This window comes from Lonchura striata, chromosome 1 (genome assembly GCF_050655825.1).
Source record: "Lonchura striata isolate lonStrDom1 chromosome 1, ASM5065582v1, whole genome shotgun sequence".
NCBI classification, from domain to species: Eukaryota; Metazoa; Chordata; class Aves; order Passeriformes; family Estrildidae; genus Lonchura; species Lonchura striata.
The window spans coordinates 92489091-92516750 of record NC_140703.1 but is presented as its reverse complement, the minus strand read 5'-3'; the positions used below and the strand labels follow the sequence as shown (position 1 = coordinate 92516750).

Below are 27660 nucleotides of genomic sequence, written 5' to 3'. Positions count from 1 at the left end.
GCCGAAGGGTAGGCACTGCTTCTTAATTATCACAGACCCTCCCTGCAGCCATAAGACTCCTGGCCTCACGCATAACGATTAATGGCCTTGTATTTCGTTTTTCCCGCTGCTTTCTCCCCAGGATTTGGCTACCCCTTAGACCTAGCATCCAAAGACTGAATAACGCGCCCCGCGGTGTCTGTGCCCTTCCCGCCCTACGAGCCGCTGAGGCGGAGGTGACAAGGCGGCCGTGAGAGGCGGGAAGGGGCCCCCGCACGGCAGCGCGCCCCGCGGCGTCCCGGGGGCGAGCACGGGCACGGAGCCGCCGCTCCTCGCCGCGGCCAGCCTCGCGAGAGCCCGCCCGCCGCGGCCGTTCTCGCGAGGTTTCCGCCGGCTGCGGGCGGGCGGCTCCGCGCGCTCGGAGCGGGAGGCAGGGCTGCGGCTGGAGCCGGGGCTGGACCCGGGACTGGAGCCGGGGCTGGAGCCGGGACTGGAGCCGGGCCGGGGCGGCGGCCGCGACTCGCGGCCCATGGACGCCCCGCTGCAGCAGGAGGCGCCGCGCCGCGACACCGACGCTCCGCCGAACCCGTCCCCGCTGCCGCCGCCGCTTCCCCCGGCGCCGGGGAAGCAGCGGGAGGAGAAGAGATCGGCGCTGAGCAAAGTGAGGGGGCGCGGGGCGGGGGCGGCTCCGGCAGGAGAGGGGAGAGCGGGGAGGGAGGCTGCAGTGAGGAGACAGATCGAGCCTGATCTCGGGAGGTTCGTGTGCTTATAACGGGAATTTCTTCATCTGCAGAATGAGTGTTCGTTCCCTGGAGTAGTGGGAGACCCCCAGCGACAGCGCTGGAAATAATTTCACCTTTAATTGTGAAGTTAAGGCTGGCTATTGCTGTGGCAAAGCAGTTTCTCACAAGGGCAAGAGCACATCTGTCTTCTCCGTCTTTATTCGAGCGCCTTTCAAATAATACTTGCAGACTAATATAACAGATTGTCCAGGGATGTCACGGAGTCTTTCTGGCTGGAGACATTCAGACCCCACCTGGACAAGTTCTGTGGCACCTGCTCTAGGTGACACTGCCTTGGCAGGAGGGTAATTCTGAGTCTTTGAGTACTGTGAGATTTGATTTATTCCCGGGATTTCTTTAATTAGAAAACTGAAGCACTAAAAATTACTATAACTCAGTAAAGTTAAATTCAGATGTTAAAGTACTCAGAAATTAAAACAGGTTTGCCTGAAGCTTGATGGCCATTTTGCTGCTTTGTGTGCTGGCATCATTCAACCAGAGGTTTCTACACAGTTTTCTGGCCTTTTTTATTGGGCAGTTTAGCTTGGTGTAGTGGGTTGTCTCTGGGTGGCTGACCTCAAGCCAGGTGGCCTTGCACTCCTCCCTCAGCAAGACCCAGGAATAAGGTATGATGGAAAAAAAACAGTGTCATCACAGGAAAAACTGACACAGCTGAGGGAAAACCTCATAGCAGCTTCTTACAACTGTCTCACAAAGGAAAATGGAGGGGCAAGCACTGGTACTTTCTCTCTGGTGGCCAGTGACAGGATGTGAAGAAATGGCACAAAGCTGTGTCTGGGGAGATTTAGATTGCATATAGAAAAAGTTTCTTCACCCAGAGGGTGGTTAGGCACTGGAACAGGCTCCCCAGGAAAATAGTCAGCACTAAGCCTAACAGAGTTGAGCATTTGGCCAATGCTCTGAGGCATAGGCTGTGATTCTTGGGGCAGGGCCAGGAGGGGGACTTTAATGGTCCTTGTGGGTTCCTTCTATCTCAGGATGCAGTATGGTTCTAACATGGAGAGAATTCATTTACTTAATGGCTAATTAAAAATTAGGGAAGACTGTTAAAGATTGCAACTAAAACATGTTCCAAATCTCCTCTGCCTGGAAGGACTACAGAAGGATGAGGAATGGGGGTTGCAACAGGACATAACAGCTCCTCTCTGCTGCTCCTTCTCCCTCACACTCCTTCCCTCCTACAGCATGGGGGACCTGACATGGGACACAGCAGGATACAGTCCTTCATGAAGTGCTGCAGAAGTGTCCCTCCCACATGCTGCAGTTGTTCATGACCTGCTGCAGCATGAGTCTCCTTCATGGGCTGCAGGCCTTCAGGATAAACCTGATCTAGTGTGGACTCCTCTGCACAGGCTGCAGGACCCTTCAGAGCATCTCCACTTGCTGTGGCATGGGGTTACCCATGGGCTGCAGTGGATGTCCTCTCCACTGTGGTCCTTTATGGCATGTGGAGGAACAGTGTGCCTCACCATGATCTCCTCCAAGGGACTCTCTGCTTCGGCACTTGGAGCACTTTCCTATTTGTCTGCAGGGCTGTTTCTTACACTTTTTTCCCCCTCTTACTCCTCTGTCTCACCCACTGCTGTGCTACCTTTCCTGTCCATTCTTAAATACCTTTCCCAGTGTCACCACCAACTTGGCTTAGGGGGCTCAGCTGTGCCCTGGGGTGGATCCAGTGGAGCTGGCTGCACTCAGCACTGATCAGCCAGAGCATCCTCTCAGAGGCTGCCCTGAAAAAACCCTGCCAGGAGCAGCTGGACACAGAAACCTATTACACTGAAATACTGCTGTAACAAGACTTAAAAGCTAGCTTAAATCATTTCTTAAAGATAATTTAAAATTTTTATGTAATCAATATCTATTTTTTACATTGATGAATAAATTGCAATGGTTCTCAGGCTTTTCATCAGAATATGTCAATTATCCTACAGTTTCAAAACAATTGCAGGAACTGAGTCAGGGAATTTGTACCATCTGTTTCTACAGTATTTAGATCAAATATAAATCTCCATTTCTTTTTATATATGCAGGTGGTCATTCGAAGGCTTCCTCCTTGTCTAACCAAAGAGCAACTGGAGGAACAGCTGCATCCTCTACCTGCCCATGATTATTTTGAGTTTTGCACTGCTGATCCCAGGTGAGGATGAGCTGTTTCTGTAGGTTTTCAGGTGCAGAAAACCTAATTAGGGTATGTGGGACATTGCAAATCACAATGTTTTTCCTTTTGTTATTATTTTTGTTGAGCTACTGTAATGGCCTGCCTCAGAAGGTGAGGATAACCCAGGTTCTTGTTACTAGGTCCCTTGGGGGACGTTAGTGTGAAACAATACTGAATGATCAGTAGCTGTAAATAAACAGTGTAGGGTTTATTATAGAACAACTTGGCTGCAAAGGAAAACACATATGGAGCTGTTTGGGTGGTTATTATCTATAGTAATACAACATGAAAGCATTGCAATGTGAAAGTGCAACATCACCCAAGGACACATACAAGGGGAAAGAAAGAAAAAGGAAGAAAGAACAAGAGTGTGAAGCACAAAAGAAAGAAAAACAAAGTACAAGAGTGCAAGGATCTCACTACCTGCAATAAGACCTGGTTCCTGTGCAGTCTTGGATCCAGATCTGGCAGGAGGAGTGGATGGGAAGTCCTGAATAAGTGGTGGGGAGAATATGGTGGAACACAGCATCTCTTGGGTCTATATTCACTCAGATGCAGGTGAATAGAAATCACTTCCTCCAGGGTGGTGAGCTTGATGTAAGAATGTGGATCAGGGGACACCTTCTAAGACAGCACAGCTAGCCATCCTATCAGTGCAGTTGAGTCAGTTTGCCCCATTATGTCCCATCAGCAGAGATGAACCTGCTCTGGTCACACTTGAGTTCCCTGGCATTTCCAGGGGGAGGAGGGCAAGCCCCACAGCCCAGTGGTTTGTGCAAGGAAGCACAGCTTGGCATGACAAGGGGCACAATTCTCTCCACTGGATCCAGCTCTTATCTCACTCTCAGCCCATCATTCACCCTGTGCCTTATCAGATCAGAGGTTTAGCCATTACACAACTAAAAGTTCACCTACTCCCTGTCAGCCAAGCACCCTGGCATCTCCACAAATGAGGAATGTTTTGATTGTCTCTGAATAGTTTGGTCTATTTCTTAAAATATTTCTGAAAGCTGGCTGCAGAGATATGCAGAGACAATGGCATTCCTGCTCTTTTCCTTTACACAGGAGATGTTAAAGTGTTTGTTTTTTTTTTTTTTGGTGTGAATAGGCCATAATATATTTTGAAACCCTGATGTTTCTTTCAACCTTCATTGGTAAACTGTAACAGCCTGTTTAATTGCCTGTGAGCAAGATTCAGTCTGGGGCAAACAATGACAGAATGTTTTCATGAGTTCCATTTGGGTTACCTGCATGGATTTTTATGTGCTTCATACAAATTTTTAAATTTTATTCTAGTTTTATTCGTTCTTGTCTCATGCAAAAGTAAAAAGAAATATTGGCTGATTAAAATTGAATCAGAATTGCTGATATAGTTACATAATTTACTTAGTATCACAGTGGTAAAATGCAATTCATTTTTGAATAAATCAGTTTCCAGAAGAGAAACAAAACACTGTGTATGCTTAATCTTCATGTGTTCTGAAAAACTGAATTATAAGATCCATCTTACCATATCTTAGTGTGTGATTAATCACCCCTCCACTGGCTTGGGATTCTTTCCACTGACTACAGGGATGCCGACTCTTTATTGCTGAGCAAATTTTTAAGATAGGGGTTCTCTCAGAGTCAGTTTTACAATCAAGAATAAATAAATGTCTATTTTGAGAAATTATGACCTTTTCTGACCTAGGTAGTTGCACATGAGTGCAGCAAGAAAATAGTAGGTGCTTCAGATTTTCTGTTAAAACCACAAAGTATGTGAAGTGAAGAAGGAGGAGAACATATTCTGATTGGAAGTCTTCGTACCTTACATCGTTCTTCTGAACTTTGTCATCTCTATTTCCACATGGGCCTTTTTAAAGGCTTCTGTCCCAGCTGTTCATTTGATAAGAGGAAAACACCAAAGGCAAACCAAAAATTCTCTGAAGAAGAGTGTCAGTTCTCACTGTGTTTAGATGCACAAATACCAATTAACAGTTTAAAAATTTCCAATTTTAATTTTCCAGAAAAGTTTGCATAAAAATTTAGGGAGTCAGCCTCTTTAGAAAAGAGAAGGCACTGACAATAGTTGCATATATAAAGTTTCATTCTCTCTCCTATGTGATGAAATTTGGATTACCCAAAATACTGGCTGTTCATTTGTTTAATTACATCTATGGCAAAGTACCAATGAAAGATACTCTTTTTTCTCTCACACTATCATTTGTAATGTTATTTTCTTCTGCCTTCACAAATCTAAACTCACTAAAAAAATAATTAATTTAAGTTTGAATTTTTCAGCATGAAATGTTTTATGCTTGCTCCATTTTTCTTCATCCTGCTTTTCAAAAATGTGTTTTCAGAAAAAAGATGGGTTTTTTGGAATGGGTTTATCTTTACCAGGTTTGTATGGCTATAGCTTCTTTCAGCAAACTACACAGTTTACATGGCCATTTCACTGCCCTTCTGCAGTGTTGGCTTGACTGATTATTTGGTTTTTGATTGACTCAAGATCACCTTGCCTCTTTTGTCCCCTTTGTTCAAATGCTGACACATACCATGTATATCTTTTTATGAGTCATCTCTTTACATTACCCACTCAGGAATATACAATAAACCTCCAGAAATTAAAAGTTTAATCAAGGTTAATCTCAGTCTTGTATTACCCAGCAGAGAATACTTTTTGAGTATAAGGCGTGATATTGCCATAGTCTGTCATGTTATGGACAGTTCACAAGATTTCAGCAAACTCTGTGCATGTGTCTACATGTCATTCCAGCTAACAGGAAAAGCTACAGGACAAGGTTGGCATGTTTTCTGTCTTTCACTGAATAGCTTTTTTCTAGATCCTGTACCATGTGCATAGTGGCAAGCAATCCAGAGAATTCAGTGATAACAAAAACAAGTGAAGATGAAAAGAAATGCCACCCAAATGAGAAGGATTTGAAGAAGCTACTCAGTGAAGAGGATCTGGTGGAAAGGGAAAGGGGCATAGAGATGCTTTGATGCAGAAGCAGACAAGTTTCCTTAAGAGCTGTAACATCTCAGTTTAACCACATCCTGTGTAACTACATCACAGAAGTTTATATAAGCTCATTCAGATTTTAGAACTTGTCAGAAATTCATGCCACGAATGATGAATGTTGGAAATAGGTCAGGAGCAGTTTGACAAATACTTACTAAGACAAATATTTATCTATTAAAACCTATTAAATATGTTACCAACCTGGTATTACAAAGTCCCTAGGCTGCAGATACTTGAAATTATGAACTGAGTGAAGCATTCTCTATTAGTTGCTGTTGGTAAGGGCACTAGAGAGGTCTAACTGTAGCTGTTTCTACATTTTTATTTCCAAGATAATTCATCCTAGTGGACAAAGCAAAGATATGCATATCAACTCCAATTTCTCTTTTTTTGTAATCTTTATAATATCTTTATAAGTGTTATCTTTAAGTTTACAATGTCCTGTTATAGGCAAGCTATAAAACTTTTTCAAATTTCATGTGATTAATGTAATTTTCAGTTTTTCAGTTACATCCATTTCAGTAAAATAATTTCAGAAAGTGACTTGTGTTTCGTGCCTTTTTCAGGTTCATCTGATTCACTGCATTACATTTTATTTCTCTTGCATATTGGCATCAAAATGCAAACAAAGCACTGTTTATAGGTGATAATAAAGACTCTGCCTTCTTGACAGACTGTTGTGTACTCAGACTTTAATGTTAACTATTTTTTCCAGACACTCTTTCCTTTTTGTCTGCTAGTAAAGGTTTCTGAGCCTATTCTAAAGATTTGACTAATCACTAGTCAAGTGATTGATCTCTGGCCCTTCAGGGTTTGGGTAATCTCTCTGGCCTGGCATTGAGTGCTGAGTGTCAGGAATTGTTGATAGTGTTGTGAGGTTATGAAAGGAAAGAAATCTGAACACAAGCCTTGCTCGCATGAAAACAGTTCAAGTAGTCAGTTCCATGCCATGTATCACAGGGAGTGATAAAGCTTTTCCAAAGAGCATTCCTCCTTTTCTCTCCATAACTTCTTCCCAACATTTTGCTCAGGATTATTGTAGCTAAACAGTGTTAACACTGTAGGATGTAGGTTTGCACCCAAGAACTGCAGCACTGAAGGGGCAGTGCCTTTAGTGCTTCAAGTGAACCACCACTATTCTGTGTGAAATAATTGACAGGCTTTGATTGGCACGACTCTAGTGTTTCTGCTTTCTCTGCCAAGAAAACTGCTCATTTATAGCTGTGAAAAGGAAAGACTAAGCTTGTTTGCAATTGTGCCAGTTCCACCCATAATGTGAATGACCACAGAAGATGTTAAGGATGACAGCCAGGGGATTTTAACTTGACATGACAATATTGATGATGAGTTATCAATTACTGTATGAATGGGTGGAGGAGTTATTTGACTCTCCAGAATTTAGTTGTTGAGCTCTATATACATGTAAGTATATATTTTATGAATGTCCACCATGATTCAAGAGTTGATAAGTATTTTACTAAGATGAGATTGCTGTTTTTATAGTTCATATGTTGCTGCTTAGACTGTAGATAACTATTTAAAATTATATTCCTGTGTACCAATATTTTTACACAATTGTGTTAAAAGGTACTTTGTAGAAGAAGAAAACATTTACAATGTGTTTATTATTAAAGTTGCTAGAAAAATAAGGACTTAAAGAGATGACAGACTAAGTGTTAGAGAAATAAATGTACTCTGAAAGATTGAATACCCTTGAATGCAGAGCAGAAAAAGAAAAAAGAAACAGTGTGTTGGAATGAATAAATGTGTACACTCAGACTCATCTGGGTTATTTCCATAGAGATTGCTCTAAGTGCCAACATTTGCAGTGCATCTGTCCAAAACATTATACATATGGAAAGCAGCATTATAGACAGCAAACATATGGCAAAATGGAACCAGCTCTTGGATGATAAAACTGAATTTCAGATCCTCAATGAAATCTGTGGTGGTAGATACTTGAAAAAAGGAGGGGACATACAGAGTTCACTTCTGTAGGACTCAGCTGGAAGACAAAATCCTGAAGAGTAAAGAGTATTTTAGCCAGTAACTGCTAAATACTAAGTACAAAAGTCAAGCAAGAGTGTTTCTTCCTAGGAGGGGTTGTTAGCCTCAGAGTGCCTGTAGCCTTGTGAAGCCCTGTGCATTCTTTGCTGCATGACCATGCTGTTGAGTTCTGAATGGATAGGTAAAGACAATCCAGTGTGGGAAGTAGCTGCTGGAAGTCATATGTGTGAAACCTAGAGTAAAAGTTATATATATGCAAACCACTGCTAAGTATTCCAAATTTGCTAGGTTTAGTTAGCTTCCCACCTAGAAAGTTAATTTTACTCACTTTTTTAGGCACACTGCACACTTTGCTGGGTAAGAAGCCTAAGACAAGGGTTTGAAACACTCATTTGGGTGTTTTTTTGCACTAAGCACTCTGATAGCTGACTCACATACATAGGAGAACCAACTCTTGTGGAAGTGGCTCCATCAGAGAAGCATTGTCACAGCTCTGTTTCTGCAACCTTCTACCCTAATACACAGCTACAGTAATGGACAGACTGTGCTATTGTGCTGCACATCAATATCCTGCTGTGCTCAACTGTGCTTTTATATTGTTCTGTGTTTCTGCTGATGCATGTGAAGTTCTTGAAGATGTTAATGTATAGCAGCAACACTAGATCCCTTACTTGCAAGGTAAATTCTAAATATCTGTTTTCCAGTGTTCTGTTTATATAGACTCTGTTCTTTCTTACTGATGAGTGCTTGATAACCATGTCAGATGATTCTCCATTTTGAAAGATACTCTGTTTAAGCTGAAAAAGCTAGAAAAATACTATGTTGTGTACCAAGAAAAGGTTATGTTGCCCAAGAAGGTGAAAGAGGTGGCATTGATATACCAGCTAAAGGAAACAAGGAAGGAGCAAGCCTTTGTATTTTCAGTTCTGTTTCAGAATGTGTCTAACCATAAGGTTCTAAGTTCCTAGAGGAAAAAGATATCCAACTGTATGATGACAATGTCCACCGTGTACTGAGGCAGAGAAGTGCCACAGTAATGTAGCAGTGGACCCTTGTCCAGGTAACAGTCTTAAATCTTGAGAGAACCCTGGGCTTGGTTTGGGGGTCTTGTGTGGTGGTAAAGTCTCTCCTCCAACCTGTGCTTCCAAAGAAAAACTCCACAGCCTCTTGCTGTTCAGTCTCAAGGCAGTTTATTGTGAGTTATCTAAAAGATTGTCTTCTCGGGCTGCGGCTGCTTGGTCAGCGGCCCAGGCAGAGGCACACACACACCCTGACACCCTCTCTGTCTGCTGTCCTCTTCTTCTCTCCCCCCGCCCAGGGCTGCTGCTAGCTTTTATATGATACATTACTTGTTATATGTTTACAGTTTTCCCCCAATACCTACTACCTATGTTACAAGGTGCTTTTCTACTCTAAACCAATCCATAAGTGCCAGCATCACCAAGAACATGGAGGTAAGGAAGAAGAAAGAGGAAGAACAGGATCAGCCCACTTTCCTCCATCTTAGAACTTCTGACCCCCATGTACAAAGTAAAAACCCTCCTGTACAGGTGCTAAAACCCCCCTGTACAATACTAGAAAAATTTCCCCTCTGTTTTGCAACTGCTTTTCCTATACTATCTAACCCTTTGTGATTGCTTGTTCCACCTCCAAACTTGGTAACTCATTCCATGGCTCAAACTCAAAATCACAGCTGTTTCCAGCTGCCTGCCAGGGTCTAAAATGCTTCTGACCAAGGCCTGGAACCTCTAAAAATGTCTGAGGGACATTTTGAGTTCCAACAAAATCTATAGAAAGTTTTAGTATTTTACAAAAGCTGAAGATGGAAAGAACAGTGGAGTAGCTATTTAGACTAGGGACTAAAACTCAGTTCCTCAATCTCAGGTAATAATAACTGGAATGAAAAAGAATGCTCCTTCAAGATTCCTGGTTTTATCTGATGAATATTTAGCACTTCAGGTGTACAATCATACTAGCCTAATGTCAGGCCTTGTTTAATTTAAACCTCAAATCACATGAAACATAATAGTGCTGTTGTTGTGACTGAGAAGGAAATTTCCTTCTTCGTGGGAACTCCAGTTATCTGAGACTTCTACTGTTGTTGCCATTAGGCAGCATAGAGACATTGTTTCCAGTACAGCTATAGATTGCCAAATTCTCTCCTTTACTTACACATTTTAAAATACATTTTTTAACTCTGTGTAGTTATGGAAAATGTTGAATTTTGTCTTTGAAATCGATGAGAAGAAATCTGTCTTTTTATATCTGCTTTGCATCTTGGTGATAACTCTACAGCCATGCTATTAGCATCTTCCAGCCCTGGCATGCCCTCGCAGTTACCCACTTACCATTCATGCAATGCTGCTCCTATCTTAGAATGTCAAAATATACCAGGTGTATATGGATAAAATGGTTCTTCCTTTCTTCCTTGGGAATAGTTTATCCCCTTCTAGCTGTAGAAACACTTCATAGCTGGTATTTGCAAAGCAGCTCAATAAAAAAAGCCCTCTAGGTTGTTTTGGTTTTTTTAACATTTCTTCTGGCTACAGGATCAAACACAAAATTGATGGGTGTACAAAACCATTGGTGATTGACAGCACTGCTCTTTATGGTCCCCTCGTAACATTGTAAGTGGATGCATGTGGATGCATATGGATGCATATTTTAAAAAGAAAAAAATTACTTGGGAGCAGTGTTGCTTTGAGCTGCCACATGCATGGATCTTGTGATACAACCCATATTTTTGTTCTTTCTCACTCATTCTGAAATCTGATTTTGAAAGAGCTATGGAATTGAAATGCAATTGGAGCTGTGTATGTTTATTGGCTCCTGGTGCCAGTGGTGAGTCGATCTGAAGACTGGCCATAGGTGACAATGGAATTATGGAATTACAGGTATATTAAAGATATGGGCTTGTGTTAAGATTTGTTCAGAAACTAGATGTAATATTTAGTCATCATTAAATCAGTTTAATGCAAACTGACATATATAACAGTTGCAGGAGTTTAAAGCATGTACATGCCATGACTCACAATAACTTACCTGATGGGTTCTAATTCCAAAATTGCCTCCATTTCATCATGGTTGAGGTGTGCCAGCCTTGAGGTTTTTATCAGGCACATTAAATATTTACCGATGGAGTGGGATCTATGCCAATAAAATCTTGAAGAATCAGAATGGAAATCTATTTAAATACAGTAACAGCCTGGAAGTTGCCCCTTCACTGCAGTCTTTTACTTAACCTTTCCTTTTCTTAGTATGCCCAAGAAGTTCCCCAAAAACACTGATGTTATTCATATCTCTTTAATTGAGAAATATTAAAGTTTCGATCCTGCACAATTGTAAATGTTTGCGCTGCAATTTAGGGGGACGAAATAAACTGGAAGTATTTTTGTCAGTTCAGAATAAATTTCACAGTTGCATACAGAACTCTGATGTTTTGTTACTTTTTGTCATATATGTATATGACATTATCATTAGATAGGTAAATGTAAAGGCTATTTAAGGTAGTAGTTTCTCAAAGAAGATGAGAATTAATTACTATGTGATCCTTCTGGTTTTATGTTTTCCCTAGCCCTGAAAAGAATGATAAGTAACAGAAAATAAAATTGTTTCTTGTTGCAGCCTTTATCCTCATCTCTACTCAAGAGCATACATTAACTTTAGAAATCCTGAGGACATCCTTCTTTTTAGAGATCGCTTTGATGGCTATGTCTTCATTGATAATAAAGGTTGGACTATTTATAAGATATTAAATGTGTATGTATACATATAGCAGTTTAGAGCATCAACTTCCTTTCTTTTTGCTAGTTATGCTATTATTTCCTTACTATGCAGTTAATTACATTGAAATATGTTAACATTTATCACTTAAAATATAACAAAATGCAAAATATATTTGTCCATGCAGTTTTGCTTGTCTATGTGGTGTGCATGCTTTATGTGCATTCTTGTACTTTTGGCAATGCACTGTCAAGATCATACTAAGAAAATTACCTCATGCAAGCTTCACAATTCATTACAATAGTAACTGAACACATTGTGAGCACAGATTTTTACATCTTCTGTGTTTCTGAGATAAAGTTTTGCCATTTACCCCTCTTTGGAAAAAGCAAGAGGAAACCTTGAACATTTTGATTGGTTGCCCACTTTTAAGACATGTAGAGATTGAATTTTTAGGGCCTTTGCTGACATCCTGAGTTGAGTTCTAAGAACAAGAATGGTAAAATTGATTGCCAGTTTTAAAAGGTTCAGTCTGCAAGTGTTTGTCCAACAGTAAAGAAAAAGTCTGTAATGTAGATGTGGATAAATCCAGGTCTTCTGCAGGAGTATGAAACTGCCATCATTAAGAAGTGGTTTAGCAGAACTTTAGCAGTTCCTTGCCTCACCTTCTGTAAAAAAATACATAGGTTATGTAAAATAGACATAGGTTTGTGGCTCTCTTGTACAGACATTTTCTATTCTGTATACTTAGTGTTGAAGAGGTCCTGTGAAAAGTAGTCCTGCCCACTCTTACTAGAAACTGATCTCTAAAGAAGCTGTCAAACTAATGCATTCCTCTTCAACATTTCCTACCTGAGTTGTTTTATTTGCTTCCAATATCCCTCAGATTTAGATTATTGTAGAGATTAAGAACAACACATCCTTAGCTGTGTGCATTTCCCAGATTTAAAATTCTGGGTGTTTTAAGATTTAAAACTAGAAAGAAGATTTTTAATGATTCTGCTAAGACTTTGCCTAAATTCAGCACATTCTTCAGTAATATGCTGGACTGAAGCCAGAATCCTCTGCAAAACTGAGCTTGGACTGATATGATACGATTGCTTGTACAATTAAAGAGCACAAGGTTTGATCAGAAGTGTTCTCTGGTGAGGCTTGTGGCAGCATTGCATTATGAAGCTAACACTGAAACAAGGATTAGCAGCTTCAATAAGGTTAACAAATGTTCTAGGAGACTGAAGACAAGTTTTCCATGGACTTGAGTAAAGTTTAATCTTGAACCTGCTGCAAGTGGAAACCAAGTGAAATTCAAAATCCACACACGGTTCTGACTCCAGTCCACAGAAGAAGCCAGTGTTTAAGGGGCAACTCAAAGCAAAGAATCCCTGCCAGTGAAAACACAGGCAGCAGTTACACAGTCCATCATAAACAGAGAAGTTACACACAATTCTGCCTGCTGAGTTTTACAGTTGTGGTTCTGAAAGGAGGTGCGTTGTTGTTTTATTGCATATTACCCGTCATTTATTTATTTTTGAGGCAACAAAGCCTTAGAAAAGCAACTCAACAGGTGCAGGTTGATTTCTCAATAGTACTTAATCACTTGTCAGATTGAGATTTTGTGATAGATTTTTTAAATCAATGTCTGTGAATAATTTAAAGGAAGCTATAAATAATAATGAAAGAATTTTATTTTGCAACAGTAGTTATCCTCATTTTCACAATCTTGTCAGCATATCCAAATAAAAGATGTTTTTAAAAATTTTAAATAGCTCTACATGTAACTTTTCATTAGAAGTTTAGGAGTGAGTTGTAGAAACATTTTTGTTTTCTCATAAGATTTCCCAACATGTGTTCAAGAGTTTGGAAAATCTTACTTGAAGGTAGGGAATGTTTCTCCCCTTCAAAAAAAATAAGGATTGATTTCTTTTAAGGTTTGGAATATCCTGCAGTGGTTGAGTTTGCTCCATTCCAGAAGATTTCAAAAAAGAAGCTGAAGAAGAAAGATGCAAAGGCTGGGAGCATTGAAGATGGTAAGCATCTTTTCTTGACATCACAGTGGAAAATTTCTGTTATGCATGGCAAAGTATTAACATAATTAAATTTTTTTCTTCACAGATCCAGAATATAGGAAATTTTTAGAGAATTATTGTGCTGATGAAGACAAGATCTGTGCCAATCCTGAGATTCTTTTGGGAGAGATTGAGGCCAAAACAAGGGAACTCATTGGTCTGTTTTCTTGATTTTTCTTATTATTGAGAATATTCAATATTTGAATTTATATCTTTATCGTACTACCTACAAGAGCTGACCTATTCAGTATAATAGATTTGTATTACTACAGTTAAATATTTGTTTTCCAGGCAAGTCGTAGCAGTAAACCTTTAAGTCTCTATGCATGAAATCACTTGGTTTCACTTGAACTTTTGCATGCACACACATTGGCTTCAGAAATAGGCCCTTAGCAATTCTGAATACTTACAGACATATTAGTAGATGGAAGATTTATTTTTAAAATACAAAGTAGCTGAATAATTAACCATTCATCCCTGATATTAGCTGCTTTTATTAAGAAACATGAAATGATCTCTGTTCTCATGGTCAAGATTCTGGAAAAGCTCTGAAAGTAAGGCAACACCTTGTTTTCTGTATGCATGCAGCATGGCTTCCACAGTCTGGGGGGGATTTTAAAAAAGGTGAGCACTGGAATCTTCAGTGCTAGTATGCAGTTTTCAGGATGACATGGAATTTTGGTGTATCTTCAAGGGATAACATGCAGAACATTTAGTCTTCCCCTAGGTGTGACAATTGAGTAGGAAAAAAAATTGACCTTTGCTGTTTGGTGAAAAAGTGGCCACCTCTTTTGATTGGAATCATAGAATCATTTAGGTTGGAAACTTGCTGTTCAAGAACATCAAGTACAACCATTAACTCAACAGTGCCAAGTCCACCACTAAACCATGCTCCCAATGCCAGAACTGCACATCTTTTAAATACCTCTAGGAACAGCATCTCCATTTCCCTGGGCAGCCTGTTTCAGTGCTTTTCTTTTGTGAAGAAATTCATCTTACTATCCCGTATAAACCTGCTCAGTTACATCTTGAGGCCATTTCCCCTTTCCTGTCAACTTGTTACTGCTTTTGAGAGTTGACTAGAGAGATTTGGAGCTCTAATAATTTAGAGGAACTGGAAATGGACATTTAGATAACTCTGTTATGAATAAAACTCGTTTGTTGCTGTTTTAGATAATTTAGATAATTTTTATTTACACCTAATCTTCCATGGTTCTCTGGTTGACAGCAGAGTAAAGGCAGTAAAATGTTTTAATAAGTTTGCAATTTGCAAAAAGTTTACAGTTTCAAGAAGATCTAGTAACTTTAAAATATTCTATCAGTGAAGATGATTAATCTTGTGAGTTGCAGGTTTCTGAGTAACAACATTAACTGAAGGCAGCTTTACATTAAGACTTCTAATGTTTCATTTCTGTTACATCAGAGGAAATGAAACAAGTTGCTTTATTTTTCCTGCCATTCAAAGCTCTGGCCATTGATATCAACACAAAACCAAAAATTTCTTCAGCAGTTAGCAACCTTATAGCAAAATTATGTAAGGGTTTAGCTATGTGTCCAGTTTCAAAGGTGTTACTCCTACTGATGTCAACGAAGGATGTGCCCAAGACTTTGCTGGCAGAATTGAGCCTCACATGCTCAGAATTTCTCCATATAAAGTTACTGCAAACCAAAATGTTTTATGCATCATGCATTTGCATGATCATGGTTGATCAGTTTCCATGTGACAGAGAGGTATGAAAGAGATTTTCTCTGTAGCAAGATGAAGATAAGATCTTATTTCTTGTTTGTTTGTAGGCAGCAAGATAAAATGTAAAGTTTTACAGACACAGCTCTTCATTTAGTAATTAATTTTCATTTAAAAGTTCTTAAACATTTTAAGAAAATGCTCTTAGGTTTGTATTTGCCGTAAGGCCCATAAATAAGATGGGTAAGATTCAAGTTTGATAAACTTGTTTTTTCCCCTTCCTCTTTTGGTAGTACTCATCACACTGCTTCTCTCCCTTGAACTTCAAATTATAATTTCTCATTAAACCTCTTGCACTACAGTCTTAAGTCATGACTAGGGTCAAGTTCTGAACTCTCAGTGCAGCTTATCCTTCCCCAGACCTTCCAATTAGAATTTGTGATCTCTTTCAGCATGTAAAGGTGCCTGCCCAGAGGCAGCCACTGCCTCTGGAATTTAGGAATTTAGGGAGGAGGAGAAAGAGGCTTAACTCAGATCTGAGGGGCTGGAAGGGGGCTTTGGGGACCTAAAACTTGTCAAAAATGATGGGCAGGTGGGAAGGATGGAGAGGCATGGAAAATCTAGGAATAGAAGGAGGAAAATATCAAATCAACAATCTTTATTGGTTGTTGATGCCTACCATTGATATTTGCCAAAAAGAAACAGTAAATCCTATCAGCCTTCCCATTCATAACTGTGTAACAAAATTTTGTTGCTAATGAATGGCTTGGCCCCAGCATAATCCAGCTTTCAATGCAAAAACATTTAAATGTTTTTGGGATATGAATTGTGTCTAGATTTTGGCCATGTAATTTTAAATTTGTTGAAGACTTTTCTAATTATTTTTTTTCTTTCTTTTCTTTCAAATTTTATCATGCATTTCAATAGGGGATGTTTTTCTATGGTTTGAGGGAGAATACAATACAAAACTGTGGAGCAATTTCAAGTAGTAAACATTTTCTATTCTGGCATATCTAAAATTGACAAAATTTGTTGTAACTACTTAGAGCTGTAAGTACAGGCTGAATTGAAGTCTGAATTCAGTACTGACAGTCATGAATAAAGAATTTGATAAGGAACGTGATAAAGAATTTGATTATGTTCTCCAAGTTTTTATAGTTTTTATAGAATTTGAGGACAGTTCAGGCAGGTGACTTGATTTCAGAGCATGGAGACAGCTCTGTAATAAAAGAATGGCTGTGTGAATCAGTACATGAGACCTTTTATTAGCAATTTTGGAAGCCAGAGTTTTATTTGATCTGCTAATACTTTGCTGTGTAACCTGGGACAAACTGCTTATCTGTTATTCCTCCTGTTTTCCTGTGGAAAGGTGAATACTAAATGTCAGGTTTATATGAGACTGAAAATGTTTCCTTCATGATGTACTTTGAAAACCAGGGTTGAAAAGTGCTATATGAGATTGCAGTAATGTGGGCTGTATATGAATAGCAATATAGCTAGGTTTTGATATACAATAGTAAAAAGTAGGAATAGATTCTGAACACATTTCTTTCTTTTTTTGGTGAAATAACCATTCAATAAGCAAGAGAAAAAAGCCATTCTCTTGAACTAAAAGGATATGATCTTTAATTAAATATCAAGTAATTGTGCAACATATTTCTGTTGCTTCTAACACTAACAGCAAAAAAACAATGAAGTGTTTCTAAATTATGGGAATGCCTTCAAAAGTACATGAAACAAATAGGTTTATCAATGACTTAGCTCCCTTTCAGATAAAGCTAGAAAAAGGGGGTTAATACTAGAGCAAAGAAATGAGTACATTTTAGGAGTTGAACACTATATCACAAATTTTTTGTGTTTTAGCTAGAAGAACAACACCCCTTTTGGAATATATTAAAAATAGAAAATTAGAAAAGCAGGTACGTTCAGACTTTTGCCTGAAGTTCTACATTTATGTTTCATATTGTTTTCTGTTGGACAATTTACAATTAATCATTATTGAACTCTTCAGAGAATACGAGAAGAGAAAAGAGAAGAACGAAGGCGGAGAGAATTGGAGAAGAAACGTTTGCGGGAGGAAGAGAAAAGGAAGCGCAGAGAAGAGGAAAGACGTAAAAGAAAAGAAGTGGAGAAGCAAAAGAAGATTTCTGAAAAAGAAATAAGGATTAAGGTAACTAAGATCAATGAAAAAAATTTATTATTTTGAAATTATTCAGAAGTTCTCTGGTTTATTTAGGCTACCTACAGATACCTACAATGTTTATTTAGGCTATCTACAGCTCAGTGTGTTGACACCAAACCAGTTTTGGCTGGAAGAGGAAGTAATGTAGGGCTTTGACAAAATGTTGTTTAAAAGTGTGACTGATGGCCTTACCTACCATGGTGTGCTGGTGCAGTTAGAGCAGGTAACTCAGATATCTTCATACAACTCTTCTGCATTCTATGCCAGCATTACCTGACAGAACTGAATTGTTCTGTACCATCATGTTGGAAGATTATTGTGGGTTTGATCCCCATATGGGCCATTCACTTAAGGACTTGATGGTCTTTGTTAGTTTCTTCTAACTCAGAATATTCTGTGTTTCTGTGAAAGATAGCTTTAACACTTTCTGTCATGCAAATCTTCATTTGGCCATGTATGCAGAGACATATATATGTTTATGCTCAGAACTGATATGCTAATTTCAAGTTGCACTGCCTTTCAGCAATCTGAACAGATTTTAATGACATCACTTAAGAAGGTGTATTTTGTGCTATGAGGTCAGGCCATATAAAACCATCTTATTTCTGTAAGATGACATAGATACAACGGTAAGATTTATTTCTGTAAGATGACACAAATAAAACTGTTCATCTGAACCAAATTTTTTATTATTGGAAAGGCTTTATAGGATGTTTTGAGGAGGAAATTTGATAGAAGAATCTGTAGCATAAAGCAAGAACACACAGACTTGACTCAAATTTAGTGGTGGTGAGAAGCCACAGAACTGTGAACATATTTCCTTGTTTCTTCTTGGAAAACAATTTTCTTCACCTAAAAGTATAAGAATAGTAAATTCTGAAGCTGAATTATATGTTTGTCATATCTGAGTATAAAAAAAATGCTCTAGAAGTTCATAAGAAAATACTTGTCCAAAATACTTGTCCAAAAATACTTGTCCAAAAAGCCCCAGTATTCACAACATATCTGTGGTGATATGACTCTGAAAGCTATTTCTGTCTCTGAAAGAAAAGGAAAATATTACCTGAGAGAAACATTATAGAAGTTTCAAATATGGGAGAAGATTAACCTGGGCTCATTTCAGAAACAAAATGGTGGAATGGAAAGACAGAGATGTTCTGCCTAGAATTGATGTGGTAGGGTAATAATTTGAGACAGTTGGTCCTTCTATAAAGATTATGCCTGTAATTCTGTACTCTGCTGAAACCCTGTATGGGTTGCTGTGAAAGAAACAGACTTCTTCAAAATCCTAATCTTCAAGGTGAAAATGTAATGACTTCTCTTCTGCTAATACCACAAGTTTTTCCTCATGTTTGTGACAGGATGTACTAAGTGCCTACTTCTACATGCCTTTCTATCCCAATTCATGTGACACACATTTTGTATATAATATTTCAAGGAGTGAAGTATTAATCCTGCTCTCTTTGTAGTATTGTAGAGGTTCTCCTCCTTATTTTATGGGCAATGACACTGAGCTCTGTTACATGATTTCTAAGAAACCATAGACCGTAATAATGTCTTTATATTTATAACTCAGGAGAGAAGAGAAGGTAAGTGCTTTGAGAAGAATGGGTAAGTGCTTCCTCCAGTATTCTCCACATATTTGAAAGTGTGCAGTTGAATGCCTATTAATGACTGTCACTCCTTAGGAAATGAAAACCACCTTTTAAAATAACTTCAAATTTCTTACTTTGTAAAATATATTCCTAGCATGTAAATAAGGTATCTCCAATTGTAGCAGGTTACTGATACATTTAGTATTTACTAAAATGTCTGTACAATAGAGGAGAATAATTTTGCATCATAATATAAACAAATATCTCTTAGCTTCTCAAGAAGCCTGAAAAAGGAGATGAACTGGCCAGTGAAAAGCACAAAGAAAAAGGTGAAGAAGCTGACATTGAGGAAAACAAATGGGATAAATCACCTGGATCTGGGAGTATAAAATCCAAATCTTTGGAGAGTTCCCTAAAGGAACTTAAGGAAAAGTAAGTAATATTTATCTTCTAGTCCTTAATTTAGATCTTAAAATCTTTCATCATAAGGCTTAAATATAAGTGGTGCATTGACAAGATGTTCTGTCACCAAAGAACCAATTTCATTCTGTGTGTGAACAAATTTCTTCTGTTGTTTTGGTAAAAGATGTTTTGTAAGAATTTACTGACCTGGTGGCAGTATTAGTGGATGCAATTTGTCATTGATGAAATGCTATGAAATCCCTGAATGGAAGGATTTCTGCATGAAAATTCAAGTAATGTTGTTGTTATTTCGCCTGTTCCCCATCAAGAGCTCAGGTAAGGCTCTCTTTCTATTACTCATATTGAAGACTAAATTGTCCACAATGCTATACTTTTCCTTCACATGTGTGTTGGCTGCAATAAACATAAATGTTTAGGTAAGTGGGACAATGGCAAAATATTGAATGTGTGAATGAAAGCCTTATGATAGATACGCTGTAGCCTGGAAATGATTAATCTTACAAGTGTTTTCAGCAGTTGGTTCTTTCTTGTCCTTTGGCACATGAGTCCCATCGCAAACAGGATCTGCCCGTAAGATATGTAAGATAAATAAGAAGAAAAATATGTATGTTCTGAATGTTCCTGGAAACTTTCATGTCCTGTTGAAATTGAAAATATTCAGCAACTTCTTTTTTGATGGTCTTCATGAAAGGAAACAGAACGGGCTCAACAGAAGCACTTGCAGGGACAAATCAATTGTTTGCTACTCAGAATCTTTCAGGTTGGAATGGACCTTTAAGATCATTGAGTCCAACTGTTAACCCAGCCCTGCCAAACTGCCATTATAAACTGTGTCCTTAAGTGCCATGTCTACATGTGTTTTAAATACCTCCAGGGATGCTGCCCCCACTACTTCCCTGGCTTTTTATGGATTAAACTTTTGGTGGTGCCATGTAACATTGTTTGTTATTGATACAGTAAGTTTAATAAGACATTAATGTAAATTTTGCTCATGTAAAACAGAATCTGTTTGGCTGCACAGGTACAGTAAGCGTTACCTTGTGTTTCCAAGTGCTGATATCATCTTGATTTTTAGTGGGTAGGTAGCAAGCTATGAGCTGTTTCAGCTGGATGGAGGTTTAAAGTTGAAACTACTTTGTCACTGACTCAGAAATTGGTAATAAGCTGTAACTGCCAACTCTACCTGCAGGAGACTGTATTGCCTGTTTGACACCATGTCAAAGTCTTGGTAGCAATAGCTTCCTACCACAAATCAAAATCTTAGTAGGTGCATAAGTTACATGGTCAAATATGGATTTGAAACTTCACCAAACAGAAGTGTTTCAATTCCCTTTACTTCTGTTCATTTCTGCTTTCTCTGACAGTGTAACTTTGTCTTCTACCTATACTCTGAAATTGCTTACCCTGCCATTTCCACTCTTGCCTGCCTGTTCACTGTGACTGAATTTTAGGAATCCACTTTAACCACTCTTGGAACAGGAGTTTGTATCCCTGTCATCTGCCTGCCTTCAGACACAGCACTTCCTCCCTGACAGTAACAGACAAGGGAAGAGACAAGTATCAGGCAATACTGCAGCAGCAAATTGAGAGATTCTTTTTGGCTTTTTGTGGAAGATCTTGCCCTAAGCCTTGCTAGGACTTGGAGTTAGGTTCTGGAATAGCATATTAAACATGAAACAAAGCAACTTAGAGCCACATACCCTTAGCTAACATAGTATTTTGTGTAAATGTATCCATGCTATAGGCACAGGGTCTGTATTGGTTGGTTCAGGTGTCTGTGAGAGCTGGGACATTGCTTCCACATGGGAATGTGTTATGCTGATACGAGCTCAGTCTTGTAAAATGCTGAATAACTTAACTTCTCATTCAGGTTCTGCTCTGACTTTCAGCTCTTCCTGAGACGGGGACTCTCTTTTGGCAGTCCCACTAATGCCCAAGTTCATGACAGATGCTACCAATTTCACATTTCTGTTATATGAAAAAGAAAAGTTGTATATATAGATACAGTTTAATTTGTATTAGATAATTCTGAATGAGAAGCATATAGCTATTTGATCACCATACCATTGAAAAATCTCCATCCTCTCTGATTTTGTCTGCATTTTCCCAAAGTATGAGAAGACTACCAAAAGTAACTTGCTGTTTCAATTTTAAATATTTATACATATGTAATGAAAATAAACTGCCTGTATTTGTTCCTTTTGAAGTTAAATCTATTTTGTAATCTTTCTTCATTATTTGCAGTCTTGCCATATGAGACAAACACCCATTTGCAGAACTGGAACAATGAAGTGAATAAGAGCTGAGAATTTTGTCAGACAGATTATTGCCAGTAGTCTTTATAATATAAACCATTTACAACATAGCAGAAATTAAGTATCGTGTTGTGGTAAGGTAATGGTCTTTGCTGAAATAAAATATGCAAAGGCAGGCTAGAGTACTTGGAAACACAATAAACAAAAGCCTGGAACATACGTATTTATTTTCACAAATGTCTTCTGCAAGTTATGATGTCAGGAAATAACTTTTGTTATACAGAGACATAAAATTTACAAATTGATACCTGCACAATTCCTTCACAGCCTGAATGTTCCTGTTCAAGGGAATACTTCCATGCATGACTCACCTCAACACAAAGCTACAAGAGCTAGTAGTGCAGCATGTGTTTATATGAAAGATACTGGGGAACTATTGATAGGATTTCAGAGAGGGATAGAAGATGGAGAATGGGCCTTCCACAACAGTTGCACAAAAGCTTGGTAAAGCTTTGTCTGCTATTCTGAACCAAATGCATAGGTAGATATACACAGGTGAGGCATTCAGCATTTAACCCTTTGTAATGAGAAGAAAACAACCTTGCTGTATAACTTATCTACACACTTCTGAACTCAAAGGAAGGCTTTGACTTGTATCTTTCTGTAGCCCTTTTTTTCTGTTAATTGCTTGGATTTTCTTTCTTTTCATGCATACTCATAGGTCACAAAATGATAGTGACAAAGAGCAAAGAGATTTGGAGCGAAGATTTCGAGAAAAAGAACCTGAAAGACAAAGGTATCGATTGGATGATGGCAGAAAGCATAGAACTCACTATGAGTTTGACAAGTTTATGAGAAGGAATGAAGAAGAGCTGAAATGGGGGAAAGGATACAACCAAGACAGAGGAAAGAAAGGGAACTACAACTACAACTTCACTGTGGAGGCAGTAGACAAACTGGGTAAAGAGGACAAGTGTGATGACATGGCATCCAAAAAGGAGCGCATAAGAAATAAGGTTCTTTTATTCACTTAGGATAATCTTTCATTAGTTAATATGGTTCAAGATCACAGGTTTTAACTTCTGCAAATTCAGCATAAAGATGCTTTTTCAAAAGAATTCTTTATCTCATTTTCAGTAAAACCCAGATTTCTTTCTGGGTTGTTGTCAAAGGACAACGGCAGTTAAAATAAGTTAAGGTTATAGGCTCATTCATATTCACAATATATAGAAGACTTTCTGTCTTCATTTCAACCCTGTCATTTTAAGAATACTATTCTTGGAAGCCTTACATTTTATAAGTGTATTAAACATAGTTACACTTTTGATCAGTAATGAAATTTAAAAACTGTGGCATGTTAGTCTTTCAAAATGTGCTTCCATTACTCTCATAAAATAATTATATTATGGATTTGCCAGGCATTGCTTGGGAGAGCAATAGGAACTTAAATAAATAGCTAATTCAGAGAGCGTGAATGTATGGATTCTTCAGTATTGCTTACCTGACAGTATGAAAAGGCTGTCACTTCATCAGGATAAATTTATTCTCATAGCTATTGTTAGGGAAAGAGCAAATACAAAACCAGTGTGAGCAGGGCCTGCATCAGGGTATGTAGTAGAGCTGTCCCTTATTGTCTCCCAGAGATATGGGTATTGTTTTTCTTGTTTTTCTCGGCTGGCTGATTTCACAGGTGTGCCAGAGTCTTTTCAAGACGTGGCTCTCCTTGTCAGCCCCTTTCTCTCTCTCTCTCTCTCTTTCTCTCTCATGATGCTAGACTTTCCACAAAAGATTATCAAAACACTGTTAGCGTAGAAATTCATTCTGCATGTTAATCTCTTCTTTCAAAGCAAGTGACTGATCTGTACTGTGAGCTAAGGCTGACAAGAGTAAACTGGTCACATGTAGAGTGAGCCTGCATGGAGTGTGCAGGGAACAAGTTCAGATGGACTCACTGTGCATGTCCAGGAAGTCATCTTCTGCCAACACAGAAAGCCTGGTGTGCCCCGGGGTTTTGTTATGCAGAGGTCAGCTGGGCAGGATGGCTAAGATTTATCTGCATTTACACATTAGCCACTTGCCTCATGAGTGGCTCTACATTTTTCTGTAGAATAGTCAGAAAAATGGCTAGTTCAGAAACAGGAAGATGGGAAAAATATTTTTTCTCATTCTTGCCATGCTTGTCTTGAAATCTGTCAAAATAATCTCCAACCTTGGAATTGGATGGTGGATCTTGGGGGCCTTTTGGCCAGTGTCAAGAAGCTTCCTGCTTTCTATTTCTTTGCATCACACTTCTGGTAGCTTGCTGAGTCCCTGGATTAGTCCACACTTATGACTAAAATATTAGATTTGTTGCCTGAAAAAGTAAGCACCATCAGTAAGGTATTTTGCATTATGGAGACTTTTTTCCTTAGAGTGTTTATCACATAGGTGATTAGGGGCTAGTTTTACAACTTAGGTATAGCATTTACAATGCCAAGACAAATTTTTAGTCAGAGATGGAACCTCTTTCTGAAGTTTGGAGGAATTAATTATTCAGATTTCAGAAAATGGGAAATTTCCTGTGTGTGTAACGTGATAGCTTTTATACAAACCACAGGCTACAGAGGCTGTGCTAAGAAAAGTCATTTGGACCCTTTATCTTAAACTTTCTAAAGGGCACTGCTTGAAGCTGTTTGGGATACAGAAAGGTGTGCTATGCATTTCATACCACACTGCAAAGCACTAACTAGAATGATCTAGTCATAAGGCTCAGTAGTGAATCTTGACATCTGGTTAAAGAGAAGGAGAAAAAAATGGGTGAAAAAAGATAAGTGGGTCAAAATAGATGAAGGAAAAATAAAAGGGGAAATACATATTGAGAATAAGAAAAAAGAATGAAAGAACAAAAATCCAGAATTACTTCAAAGATATTTACTATTACTTGTTATATTGCTTACTTCATTATGAAGGCAATTGAAAATTGGTATAGTTTGATGTAGGACAAGTTCAGTGCTCTGCCACTGTCTTTAAGGAGGCTTCTGGCTGTTTGCTAAACTTAACACAAGACTGATCAAACAGCTAAGGTATTGGTGAGCTTTCAGTTGCTTCATAACATTATGTGAAAGTAAAATACCCTTACCAGGAAAATACTTCTTAAGCAGAGTTTCCAACTGGTGTGTTTTACTAATGAAATTTCAAAAATAAAAGTGCTCTGAAGAGCATCACCATTTTCAGGTTTGAGGTGTCTTTTCCATGTAAACTGGCTCCTTCCATTTTCTCAGGATCAGAGCAGCATGTGTATGATTGGGTGATTCATAGAGCCTGCACATGCTCAGATTGTACTTACTTTGTTTATTATAAGTGCATAAATTCCCTTGTTCTCATACTCAGTATGGAAGGCAACATGAAGTGAAGTAAAAACTGCAACTTTATTCTGATGTGTATAATTCAAATGTGCATTACATGTTTAAATTCTGGTAAGGATTTGGATCAGTTGAGGATAATTTTCTAGCTGCTCCCTAGTGAGCTATTCTCTGGTCTGCCTTGGATTTTTTTACTTATATGTAATATTTGACATTCATCTGCAAAGTTGCAAGTGCATAGGTTATTGTTCTTCTCAGCTAATGTTAGTGAAGGTAGCAACATTTCTTTAGTTTTACTTGTAAATAACATGTTTGATAATTGTCTGCAATATTTCTTCTTGTTTATGTCAATTGTATCATAGGATCTTTAATTTTGACAGCAATTTTCATTTATTCAAAATGTTTGGCTCCCAAGAATAGTGTTATAAACAACTCATATTGAATACTAGATACTCAGTACCCAGTCAGTTTTCATTACATACCATTTTTTCCTGGTTCTTATGAAATGTAAAGTAATTTAACACAAAATGTTTCTTCATAAAGATTCAAAACTTTAAAATTCCACATACGTGTCCTACATGGGTTTCTCAGAGCATTAACTGTTACCTCCTTCCCTCCAGGATCGTCCAGCCATGCAGTTGTACCAGCCAGGAGCTCGCATCCGAACACATATGGGACCTACAAGTAAAACCTATGACTGCAGTGGGAAATCCTTTGAAGATGCTCTTGATAAAAAATATGAGGCAGATACTTCAGCTGGAGCTAGTTCTGAAAAGACTGAAGAAGCAGAATAAAACAGTCTGGGGGGAAAGTCTTGTGAAAAGGAATGATTTTAAGATTCAACGTCATCACAAAAATCCATTGGCAGAATTCCACAGGCAATTGCATCAACAAAATAATAATAGCTCTGCCTCTTACTTTCTGTAAAATAAAGAGAAGAGTGACTGGAGATATGTAAAATACCATACAGCAAAGGAATATTGTTGCTTTTTTACAAAAAGCTCAAGCACTCTTTGCCTAATTTAAAAGCAGTTCAAATATTTTATTAGATTATCTTGAAATAGAAGATCCTCTAACAGTTTTAAGGGAATATTTATATAAGACTTTAGAGAAGCGAGGTCAGCTTCTTGAGTCTAAAGAAATTAAATGTAAATTTGCATCAGTTTGAAATCTGAAGCATTTTACATGTATTTGGTGCATGACATGAGGGTCATGCATGAGGGTCCGCAGGGCCCCTTCCTGCAAATGGCAGGGGTGGGGCTGCTGCAGGGTGTTGCAGACCATTCAGTGGGACCAGCCCCAGGACAAAGCTCTGGAGCCAGTGGTGTTTGCAGGTTGAGGCCCACAGTTTGCACAGTTGTGAGGAATGTCCAGTGGTATCTGTACCTCCTGGTGTTTACCTTGGTTTTCAATTAACTGTAGTGTCAGATAAGTGTTAGTAAAGCTACAAGTATGTTGTTGGAGAATTTGTCATTTTCTGAGCCACTTTTGCCTTTTAAGTTTTAATATATTCCTTGTGCTTAAAACAGAAGACAGCTAATGCAAACATCAGCACATTAACAATAAATCTGGTTTTAATTAATTAGCTGTTTTTTATCGTTCTGACACTGACTTTTGGACAAAAATGTGGTAGAACAGTGGTGACTTTTTATATGCTAATGTTTCATGTAAGTTGCAGTAACAGGATTTAGAAAATGTAAAATACATGAGCATTCTTCAGTTTTGTTTGTTAAAAAATTAAACACACTTGAATGTCACTTGCAAACTACCATTTTGTAAGATCCAGGCCAAATTCTGTCCTCTAAGGCAGGCACATATACATGTGTGTGGGGTGTGTGGGTGTTTGTGTGTCTTCTGTTGGTTTCAATGATAGATGTGTGTTTATGAAAGGGCAGGATATGTTCATTTATCTTTCATGGCTGAAAATTTCTCAGTTATCTAAAACCGAGACCTGCTTTGTTGTTGAAGTTAAATAGTAAGATATTATTTTTACATCCTCTCTGAACATTTTATTATTAAGCATAACATCTAATTGTCCTAGACTGAAAACGATTTATTGTATTTTACCAGATATTAAGCATTAAATAAAATAAAAGCAAAAAAGATTTTGACTATGATTTTGAGATGTGATGCTGTGCTATTTTTTCATCTATTACTCCAGAAAAAAACAAGTAAGATGCTATTATACTGCTTTGCATGCTTCAGAAGCAGATAAAAACACAGTTGAGAAGAATTTTAGTATCAGGCTGCATAAGTCAGCTGCCAACTAAAATTACTTCAAGATTAAGTAAAACTGCTACTGGAGAATCATCTGAGTTTAGCTCAATCTAAAGTTTATCTCATTTGCCAAATTTATCTTTACTGCAGTAGAAAGGATTTTGTCGTGGTGTCCTGTCTGAGCACTGGGAGGGCAGCCTTTCCCCTCAGTGAAAAATCCTGG

At 38.4% G+C, this 27660-nt stretch overlaps 1 protein-coding gene across 6 annotated transcripts; it reads left to right on the top strand.

Annotated features, from left to right (window-relative positions):
• Positions 1-367: 367 nt before the first annotated feature.
• Positions 368-27337, top strand: UPF3A (UPF3A regulator of nonsense mediated mRNA decay). Of its 6 annotated transcripts, XM_085558428.1 has the most exons (11): positions 399-640; positions 2813-2919; positions 10501-10578; positions 11576-11682; positions 13603-13701; positions 13787-13897; positions 17288-17343; positions 17436-17594; positions 19473-19633; positions 22601-22895; positions 25841-26153. In XM_085558428.1, the coding sequence occupies exons 1-11, from the start codon at positions 509-511 to the stop codon at positions 26012-26014; spliced, it is 1479 nt and encodes a 492-aa protein (XP_085414554.1). In that variant the 5' UTR covers positions 399-508; the 3' UTR covers positions 26015-26153. The 6 variants fall into 6 exon arrangements, with proteins under 6 accessions (XP_021401304.1, XP_021401306.1, XP_085414554.1 ...); XM_021545629.3 differs by lacking the exon at positions 10501-10578 and having other exon boundaries at positions 368-640; positions 25841-27337; XM_021545631.4 differs by lacking the exon at positions 10501-10578 and having other exon boundaries at positions 387-640; positions 22601-22839; positions 25841-27337.
• Positions 27338-27660: the final 323 nt, after the last annotated feature.